This window comes from Petaurus breviceps, unplaced genomic scaffold (assembly GCF_028583685.1).
Source record: "Petaurus breviceps papuanus isolate PSGF00001 unplaced genomic scaffold, PetGlider_PUasm1.0 171, whole genome shotgun sequence".
NCBI lineage: Eukaryota > Metazoa > Chordata > Mammalia > Diprotodontia > Petauridae > Petaurus > Petaurus breviceps.
The window spans coordinates 21,018,161-21,029,597 of record NW_027185754.1 but is presented as its reverse complement, the minus strand read 5'-3'; the positions used below and the strand labels follow the sequence as shown (position 1 = coordinate 21,029,597).

Sequence of the window (11,437 nt, the reverse complement as noted above, 5' to 3'; positions counted from 1 at the left end):
AAGTTGTGATATATGAATACTACCATGCTATAAGATATGATGAGCTCAATGATTTTAGAAAAGCATGGAAAGATTTGAATGAAATAACGAAGAGTAAAATAAACAGAACCAAGAAAACATTATATAAAGTAATAGCAATATAGTTTTAAGATAGATTTTGAGTGACTAAGTCATTTCAACTATTATAAATATCCAAATTAACTACAAAAAACTTACAAACAAAAATAGTATCTACATCCAGAAAAAGAACTGATAAACAGAAGTATGTACAGAATAATTTTACACATACACACAAACACACACTATTTGTGTCTAGTGGTAGCCATCTCTAAGGTCTGGAGCTAGGGGGGGTTGGGAAGGAAAAAAAAAAGATATTTAACCTGACAATTTTGCTGTATATTTGAAAGGAATAGTAAGTTGTGCACAGTATATTTGCAGTTTCGTGTACAATCATCTTTTTATTGTACTATGTTATGGAAATGGCTTGTTTTATTCCATAAATTAAAATTAAATAAAAAAATATTTATCTGAGGAATTCTGCATGTGAGAAGTGCCCAGGCCACTTTCTTCAAACACTTTCTCAGACAAGAATTTGCACCTTTTAGTGTCTCAGATATTTCCTGTAGAGAGGCTGATTATTTTGGAGGTTTAGATCATTTATCATTGAAACTCTGTCTGGCATCCACTGATAGGCAAACTGCAATACACCATCTGTTTGGGGTGAATTGAGATAACAATGGCATACAGTATTGAAGAAAAGAAAGGCATCAGCCAATGAAGAAGGAAATCCCTGGATAGGGGAAAGCTCTTCCCACCTGATCATATCACCCAGGAATTTGGACTTTGAAATTTAATTTAACAAAGCATAGCAGAGGGTTTTTCATTGACTCTCTCTTCTGACCACCTAACCTTCAGTATTCTATGTTGTGTATGGTGATTTTTATTTTCCAGATCTAGAACCCTCAAGTGAAGCAGAATGAGGGGAAAGAACATCAGCAACATCCGCGAATTCATTCTCCTGGGCTTCCCCACAGCCCCACAGCTCCAGTATCTGCTTTTCTTTCTCTTCCTTTTTGTTTATCTCTTTGTTTTGATGGAAAACTTCATTATCATCTTCACTGTCTGGGTCAATACCTCTCTTCATAAGCCTATGTACTATTTCCTAAGCAATATGTCATTCCTGGAAGTTTGGTATGTCTCTGACATCATTCCCAAGATGCTGAGTGGTTTTCTCTTTCAGCAAAAAAATATATCATTTGTTGGATGCATGACCCAACTGTACTTCTTCATTTCTCTGATATGCACTGAGTGTGTCCTTCTGGCCTCCATGGCCTATGACCGCTATGTGGCTATCTGTTACCCACTCCGGTATGGCGTAATTATGACCACAAGGCTATGTGTGCAACTGGTGGCCTTTTCCTATGCAATTGCCTTCATCATTTCTGTGATCAAGGTCTACTTCATCTCTCATGCTACATTCTGTGGTTCTAGTGTCATTAATCACTTTTTCTGTGATGTCTCCCCTATCCTTAAACTAGCTTGCACAGACTTCTCAACAGCTGAACTTGTAGACTTTGTCCTGGGATTCATCATTCTGGTGTTCCCACTCATTTCCACTATGCTGTCATATGGCTATATCTCTTCAGCTGTCATCCGAATCCCATCATCCACAGGCCGCTGGAAAGCCTTCTCTACATGTGCTTCCCATCTCGTTGTTGTGATCATTTTCTATACAGCCTTGATTTTCATGTATGTCCGTCCCCAGGCCATTGACCAAAGGAGTTCCAACAAACTGATTTCAGCCATTTACACTGTTGTAACCCCAATTGTGAATCCTCTGATCTATTGCCTGAGAAATACAGAGTTCAAGAATTCCCTGAAAAAAACTATGGGCCTAGCTCATACTCTTGAAAAGTGAAGCCTATACTATCCAAGAATAAAATATCTCAAGACCTTAACTGTGACTAAAACATCTATAACCATATTACGTAACTGGTAGTAGTAGTGGTGGTGGTGGTTGTAGTGATGATGATTTAATTTTGCTATTTTCAATCCTTTTGCAGTCATGTCTGACTCTTCATGATCCCACTGGGGATTTTCTTGGCAAAGATGCTGGAGTGGGTTTGCCATTGCCTTCTCCAGCTCATTTTACAGATAAAAAACTGAGGCAAACAGGATTAAGCAACTTGCCTAGGGTCACTGTGACATACATATGACATAACTAATTTGGGAATTTATTTTGCTGGACCACAAGCTTGTTTTAAAACTTGCTAATTATGAAGAGAGTCAGCATGGTATCCAGAGGTGTCAAACCAGCAGCCTGGCTGAGTGTGACCTGAACAAGATTGAAGTATAATTGGGAAATGTTTAACAAAATAAATAAAAATATAACACAATATAGATAATGCTAATTTGTGATTCTCTAAGTAAATATTCAGCCTGCAGTGATCCCTTTCCATCTAAGTTTGATATCACTAGGAACAAGCCTTGGATAAAAAAAGATTTAGGTTCAATTCTGATTTCACACAACTGACTGTGTGACCAGTACTCTCTCAATTCTCTAGAAGAGTCTCTAAAACTACAAACTGACCACATTCAGAAAATGGTTTCAAGCAGCTTTGGTAGAGTTTCTTCAACCAAGAGCTCCCCCTACCAGTGAAATCACAGATCTAGTGTCTGTCCTTGTCTCTGTCTCTGCCCCTATCCTATCAACCTTCCAGCTTCCCCACACTATCTGGGGTGAACATAGTTATAGCTGCCTAATCATGTCTACCAAAATACACCAGTTTCATCCCTCAGTGCAAGATTACTGTATCTCCCCATCTAGCTTTAATCTGCTGAAACCATCCCAAGAACAGACATATTACAATATGGATTAGACTATCTACACAAATCGAGTAAACCTCCAAGCACCATTTGAGAATACTTTTTCCCCTGTACTTTGGACATTGCTCAGGATCAGGAATTAGCAGCCTACCTCTGCTCTAAAGGCTGATCTGATTTTCTATACCTCTCATTACCCAGATCTCGAGTACAAACTGGGGGCTGCGTATTAACCACTGATTGCAACTTAGTTCTCAAGGCCTGCCTTCTTTAGACTTCCTGAGAACTCCACGATAGCTCCCTACAACTTCAGAAAATGAATTAGATGCTAAAGGAAAACTGAACAATCTTCCCCAGGTTGTGTCCTTGTCTATCTAAAGAAAGTGTGTAAGTGAGTAATTGTAAACAAGTAGATCATTGAAAGACAAAGATAGAGGCTGGGTTATGCCAGGAAGAAATCAGGAGTGAAAATACTTTCCCTTTCTAGTAAACAAACTAGACTTTTTAACTAAACAGTTGGCCAGTGGATAACAGCACCATTACAATTAGCACTGGGCCATGTAGGCAAACTTACCTTTTATAATTCAGCTATCATCTGCAGCAAATGATATTTCCAATAATAGATTCCTCTTTGATTTTCCAGGGTAGTGTGATGTAATGTATTCTGCCTTAGAAATTACTCCATTCACATGAGACAACTTGATGCTTAAAGAGAGAGGGGGGAAAAAAAGTATTTTTTTTAGTTTTTTTTTTCTTTTTTGCTTTTTGGAGGGCAGGTGGGGTTAAGTGACTTGCCCAAGGTCACATGGCTAGTTTTTGTGTTAAGTGTCTGAGGCTGGATTTGAACTCAGGTCCTCCTGATTCCAAGGCCAGTGCTCTATTCACTGCGCCACCTGGCCGCCCCAAAAACAGTATTTTTAATAAACCAAAGAGTTATATTAGAGATTTCCAGGAGCCAAGATGGCAGAGTAAGCAGGAAATTACCTTAACTCTCCTATATTTACCTCCAAACAACTATAAAATAGCACTCCAAAGAGGATTCCTGAAACAGCATAACCAGCAATAAGATGAAGGGTGAAAAAATCTTGGAAGGTCAGGAAAGGTCTGTCTCACTCAGGTAAAAGGGGAGTGCAGTCCAGGATAGGAAGCATCTAACAAGCCAGCAGCAAGCCCCACCTCAGCCAACTAGTAGAAGGTCTTGAGCCCCAGTGCAGCAGAACAGGAAAATGCCAACACCAGGACCTCCCGTGTGCCTTAGCATAGCCAGGCAAACAGGCTTTGGGACCTGCCACGGACTTCAGCCTAGCTCCAGGCACGGACAGACAGCAATGCTGGGACCCCTTATGTAACTCCAGCATAGCCAGGCAAACAGACAGATACCAGTGCCCATATCCCACCCACAGGAAAATGCCAATGCCAGGACCCCACAGGCCTCAGCACACAGGCAAATACAGGCAGTGGGACTGACCCTACATAGGACTCAATTTAGCACTAGGCAATCTGCCAGGCTCCTATGGCCTCCAGCAGCACCAGCCACCCCTCACCAAACCATGGTGCAGTATCGGACACAAGAGGCACCCCATGGGTCTTAGAGCAACACCAGTGAAGTACCAGGTAAACAGCCAGGACCAGCAGCCCCTGACACAAGAAGCTTCAGACAGTGCCCCCTTTTACTCCAGGGGCAGAACTCATATTTAAAAGTAAAGGAAAAAGATGGAGAAGATGAGCAAAAAAAAACAACAACAAAAATAAATTCTGAACAAAGAAAGTTATTATGGTGACAAGAAAGATCAAGACACAAACTCAGAAGAGAACAACAATGTCAAAACACCCGTGGGCAAAGTACCCCCCCCCAAAAAAAATGGGCATTGGTCTCAAGCCCAGAAAGAACTCATGGAAAAGCTCAAAAAGGAATTTAAAAATCAAATAAAAGAGGAAGAAGAAAAATTGTGAAAAGAAATGAGAATGATGCAAGAGAATTATGGAAAAAGAGTCAACAGCTTGGAAAAAGAAAACAACTCCTTAAAAAGTAGACTTGACCAAGAGGAAGAGAAAATACAACAGCTAACTTATGAAAATAATTCCTTAAAAATGAGAAATGGGCAAGTGGAAGCTAATGACTATATGAGACAGCAAGAATCAATTAAACAATTAAACAAAATCAAAAGAATCAAAAATAGAAGAAAATGTACCTCATTAGGAAAATAGATCCAGGAGAGACAAAATCAGAATAATTAGACTGACTGAAAGCCATAATCAAAAGGAGGAACTGGATATCATACTCCAAGAAATTATTAAAGAAAACTGTCCTGATATCCTGGAACCAGAAGGCAAAATAGGGATTGAAAGAATCCACTGATCACCTCCAGAAAGAGATCCCAAATGAAAACTCCAAGGAACATTATAGTCAAATTTCAGAACTACCAGGTCAAGGAAAAAAATATTGCAAGTAGTCAGAAAGAAACAATTCAAATATCAGGGAGCCACAATGAAGAAATTAGCAGCTGCAGCATTAAAGGATCAGAGGTCATGGAACATGATATTCCAGAAGGCAAAGGAACTAGGACTAGAACCAAGAATCACCAACCTGGTAACATTAAGCATGATATTTCAAGGGGAAAAGTGGTCGTTCAATTAAATGGAAGTATTTGAAGCCTTCATAAGAAGACCAGAGCCACACACACAAAAAAAATGTGATTTTTAATAGCAAGACTCCAAGAGAAACATAAAAAAGATAAAAAGAAAACATGAGATTCAATAGGGCTGAAATGTTTACATCCCTAAATGGAAAGATGACACTTCTAATTCTTAAAAACTGTTTCACTTATAGTGTAGCTAGAACTTCAGGGAATGACATAAAAAAATTAAGAGATGAGGAATAGGAGTGCACTGGAAGGGAGTACAGAGGAAGGGAGAGGTAGAACAGGGTAAATTATTTAATATGAAGAGGCACAAAAGACCTATTACAGTGGAGGGGAAAACGGGACGATAGGAGGTAGGCATCACTAGAACCTCACTCTCATAAGAATTGGCTCAAAGAGGGAATAATATACACAATCAGTTGAAGTAGGAGGGAAGAAGATTTAGTAGTGGGGCAAGGATTGACAGAAGGGAGGACAGATCATGGGAGACAGTGGAAAGAAACAAACTCTAGTGCAGAGAGAAAGGCTAAAAGGAAAAAGAGGACAAACAGGAGGGAAAAGAGGATGGAGGGAAATACACACAGTAATCATAATTGTGAATGTGAGTGGAATAAACTCTACCATAAAACAGAATGGATCAGAAGTCAGAATCCTACAATATGTTGTTTATAAGAAATACACTTGAAGCAGAGAAACACACACAGAGTAAATAAAGTAAGAAGCTGGAATAGAATGTATTATGCTTCAGCTGAAATACAAAAAGTAGGGAGAGAAATCCTGATCTCAGACAAAACAAAAGCAAAAATAACTCTAATTAAAAGAGATAAAAAAGGAAACTACATCTTGCTCAAAATATCATAGACAATGAAGTAATATCACTACAAAACATATATGCACCAAGCAGTATAGCGTCCAAATTCTTAAAGGAAAAGGCAAGTGAGCTATAGGGAGAAATAGATAGCAAAACTATACTAGTGGGGGACCCTTCACCTTCTTGAGCATGGACCAGGTATTCCAGCACACCTGGGTAAAACTGGCCTATTTCTTATGCATGATTATGAAGTAAACACTTTTATTTCACCAGGCTTTGGCACACTTCTATCAAAAGTCTTATTGGGTTACTTACTTTTAGTCAACTATGAAGTGTCTAATAAATCTGGCAAATGCAAATATAATTCTACAGGTGAGTCTGGGAGATAAATAATTCAGGACAAATAGTATTAGGTATGAAATTGTGATTTTCAAATTAGTAGGTAGCAAAGAACTAAGAAACACCATCATTGTTCACACAGAAACAGACATATAAATGGAGTTGCATATAGATACATTTATCACTTCATCACTTTTTTTCAATCTTTAGGCATAGGGATTGGACCTATGATTTCATTGGTATAGGCATTTCTTGCTATATGGAATACCTGGTCCATGCTCTATGCACCCCTGTGATTTTTTTCAAAGTGAGGAATTGGTCTTGGGGAAGAGTCTGAATGGGCGAGAGATGAAACGAGTTTGATCTCATGGGAAAAGCTGTCATGAAATCCTAGCTCAGAAAACCAAGGGATGGAATCACAAAAGGATTGGGCTCCTAGCTCCATTAACACGTCAAAGACTATTAAGGTTTTTTGTAACTATAACCATTGATTGTAGAGTGCTTTAAACTTTAATGGATGCATCATGTTGTTTCGGCCTCCCAACAACCCTATAAGGTTGGTATCACTAACCCCATTTTAGAGGTGAGGAAATTGAAGCTGAGTGGTTAAGTGACTGACTATGGCCACACAACCATATGTAATTGGGGCAGGTTTTGAAGATAGGTATTTACGACTTCAAGTTTGACTCTCTATCCACTAGGCAACATTGCCTCCCATTGTGATTTCTTTGTGTTTGTTATTTTTGCCACTATTACCCAGTATTTATAAACAAGGGTAAAATATAGAACCTCTAAAAGGAGCTCTGCTTTTGTGTCAGGGAATGAAAGAGAGGGAGAGAAGCTAGGAAGCTGCTACAAGGAAAAAGGAACCCAGGTGGAAGAGCCCATGGTGCCAGTAAAGAAGGGGAGAAATGAGACAATCTCTGGGATCCAGAGATGATGAAAGAAGGGGATGGCTTGAGCGGCTTTCTAGGACCCAGAAGTGGGAGAATTCATTAGTAAAAGACTACAAAGGGGGCGGCCAGGTAGCACAGCGAGTAAGAGCACCAGCCCCAGTGTCGGGATGACCTGGGATTGAATCTGGGCTCAGACACTTAGCACCCACCCAGAAACACCTGGCCGTGTAACCTTGAGTTACTTAACCCCAATTGCTTTTAAAAAAAAAAAACATGCTTTTAAGGGGAGGCCAGGTGGCTCAGCAAGTAAGAGCACCGGCTCCAGTGTTGGGATGACCTGGGGATCAAATCTGGGCTCAGATACTTAGCACCACACCCAGAAATAACTGGCCCTGTAACCTTGAGCAAGTTACTTAACCCCGATTGCTTTAAAAAAAAAAAAAAAGAACTGCTATAAATATTCAGGGGCAGTTAGGTGGCGCAGTGAGTAAAGGGTCCTCCCTGGAGTCGGGAGGACCCGAGTTCAGTTCTGGCCTGAGACACTTAACACCCACACAAAAATACTAGCCATGTAACCTTGGGCAAGTTACTTAACCCCAATTGCCCTCTAAAAGGCAAAAAAAAAAAAAAAAAGACCACGAAGGGATTCTCTAATGCTCTGAGGAATGACTGAGCTAGAGTTAGGAATTCCTGCACCTTCAGAGAAGTGACAGAATTGGGGGCTGGGGAGAAGAAGACAAATAAATCCAGAGAATGCAGAAAAAATGGAAACCAACAAGTAGCACAGAAAAAGACAGAGAAAATATATGAATATATGACCCTGTCTTGTGTGTATCTTTCTATCTGTAGTGATGACTATATGTTGCATATTAGAGACTATGTGACTAGTAAGCTACAAATTAGATGTGACAGCATCCTCTGATCTCGATAGCCAGGACATCCCCAGTTTTTCCCCTTAGGATGTCCCATTTCTGGCTGAGAGAAAAGACACATCCACAGTTGAATTGCAGGGAGTTTATTGAAGATTTTTATGTCAGTTGCCATTCTGCACCAGGGTGAGGGGAAAAGGGAGCATTGGGTGAGGAGAGGCACTATTGATTCAGAGGCTAAGCATCTTCATGGGTCAGCTGCCAAGTGTGAAGATTCAGGATAAGTTCAGGCGTTCAGTTGTTTGATATGCTTTATTAGAGAATACAGTATATACTGTTGTTTATTTTCTTCTGCAAAGAGAAAATTAACAATTTATGAGGCATCGAGGAACAATACAAATATAAGTACAAAGCAAAGTTGCAAGAAATTATTTAAGAAAAAGAATATGGTATAGGAAGAACAATGCTCTTAGATATTAGTAAAAGAAGAAAATGGGGAAGAAGAGGGTAAAAAGTAAGATTTTATTAAGAAGCAAAATTAATTTTTGGAGAGTTAATGGAGGATTTTGATTAGGGAAGTGGCAAAATAGACTTTTGTTTAAGGAAAAGGACTCTGGTCATGCTGTGCAAGACAGGCTGACAAGGATTAAGATTAGAGGTAGATTGACATGAGTTGACACAAAGTCAGACTAGAGTAAAGACAATAGGCATGGAAAGGAAAGGACAGATGGGAGAGAAATTGAGGAAAAGAAACAAAGAATTGAAGCAATTGGTAACTGGGTAGGTAAAGTACAGAGGGAGGTTGAGGGAAGAGGCAAATGTGATTCCAGGGTTACAGGTCTGTGACACTAGGAAGATGCAATGATAGTTGCAGCAATAGAGAAGGGAGAAGATTCTTAGAGGCTATCTTAAGGGAAAATGGGTCTATCTCACATGCACCAGAAGTAGGGGAAGAATGAATGGGTTTCATTGTTTCTACAGTTAGAGTAGAATTAGTCTTTTCCCTTTGGTCTTTCTGTCAAATCACTCTACTAAAATTCTCTCTCCAAATCCCCCTCTTTATTGTCAAATCCAATTACCTTCCTTTGTTCTCATCCTTGGAATCAGGGTTATGTTTAGAGGCAGCCAGTGGCTCAGTGGATAGAGCACTGGGCTTGGAATCAGAAAGACTCATCTTCCTGAGTTCAAATCCAGACTCAGACATACACTAGCTGTGTGTCCCTGGGCAAGGTACTTAACCCTGTTTGCCTCAGTTCCTCATCTGTGATATGCACTGGAGAAGGAAATGGCAAACCACTCCAGTATCTCTGCCAAGAAAACCCCAAATAGGGTCACAAAGAGTTGCACATGACTAAACAACTTATCTGTATATATAAGATCAGATCATAGATTCAGGGGTGCAAAGGGACCCTAAGATTATCTAGTACAAACTCTTCATTTTAAAGATCAGGAAACTGAAGCCCATAGACTCCATGTGACTTGCCCAAGGTCAAACATTTAGTAAATGACAGAGCCAGGATTCAAACTCAAGACTTCCAATTATATATACCTCTCCTTCCTTTACAACATTCGGCTACACTGAAAGTTGAACTCCCCATTCTCACCCCACCCCCATAGAATATGATCTCCTTGAAGGCAGGGATTATTTCTTTTCCTTATAACCTGATAGCTTAGCACAGTACCCTGCCCTTAGTGGTAACTTAATGTTTTTTTTTTATTGAATGGAATCTTTGAATCTTCCCTCTCCCTTACATACACATTTGATCATATGGCAAGTATTATCATTTCTATCTCCTCAATATCTTTCCCATCCAACCATTCCTTCACACTCCTACTGCAACCAGTTCAGATCAGGGTCTCGTTTAGATCATTGTAATTGCCTCCTAACAACTTTTATACTTAGGTTTTCTCCTCTCCAATTCATCCTCGATACTAACACCTAAAAAAACTTTCTCATGCATGTCTCCTTTACTCAAAAACCTTCAATGTCTTCTAATTAGCTACCAAATAATTTTAAACTCCTGACTCTGGCACTCAAGGTCTTCCATAATCTGACTCCAACCTAACTAACTATTCATGTTTTATACTACTCTTTGTCTTATAGTCTGTATTACAATGAAACTGAACTATTCTCAAACCCCTTTGTCTTGCCTCAACCTAACTCAAATTAGAAAAGTTACATAAAGTACTTTGTAGACCTTAAAGTACCATATAAATGTACATTGACATCATTACCATCACTTTCATCATCTCTGTACCTTCACACACCCTTGAAATAACTCCCTCGAACTCTGTCTATTAATATCCCTCCCTTCCTTTAAGCCCCAACTCAGTCCCTGAGAGGGACATTCTCTCTGCCTCTTGACCAGTGAAAGCAATCTTTCCCATCTCAAATTTCCTACAATACTTGATCTAGACCTCTCACTATACTTGTATCACACTGACTTGGGTACATTCTGAATACTTCCCTGCAATTAGAATGTAGGTTACTTAAGGGCAGAAATTGGGGCATTTTTATTTTGTATTGTTAGTGTCTAGCTATTATACAATGGGTACTTAGCAAATGCTTATTGAATTGAATTGTATGACACTTCTGGGTACAGAAATGAACAAAGCCCATTGGATTGTATCTTATCCTTCATCCTTTCAATACTTAAGCTATATTTCTTTCTCTTCTGAAACTGGAGGGTGGCAGAGCTGAACCACAAGACAGTGGATAACTCTCTGCATTTACAAAAATTACATGAAGTCCTCACTGAGCCAGCATCTGGACTGTGAAAGAATCCAGAAAGAATTTTAAGCTTTGGATGGATGTATACATGTACATGCAATCACATACATACATACACACAAACACACACAGAGAATTAGAATTACCACCAAATTGACAGCAGCATCCTTGTCTTCCGTAGTCAGCTTAGAATCAATACAGGCTTTCAGCATTCTGGCATTTTCTATAGTTTGTTGATTATCCGTGTGTTTTTTTATTACATCTATATATTGTTTAGATGTGCCATTAATAAATGAAAAGACATCCTCTGTCACAGGTGGGCATAG

At 39.4% G+C, this 11,437-nt stretch overlaps 1 protein-coding gene across 1 annotated transcript; it reads left to right on the top strand.

The window, feature by feature from the left end:
- The first annotated feature begins 976 nt into the window (after positions 1-976).
- On the top strand, positions 977-1,918 carry LOC138157294 (olfactory receptor 6B2-like). The gene has a single exon (XM_069082826.1). The coding sequence runs from the start codon at positions 977-979 to the stop codon at positions 1,916-1,918; it is 942 nt and encodes a 313-aa protein (XP_068938927.1).
- Positions 1,919-11,437: the final 9,519 nt, after the last annotated feature.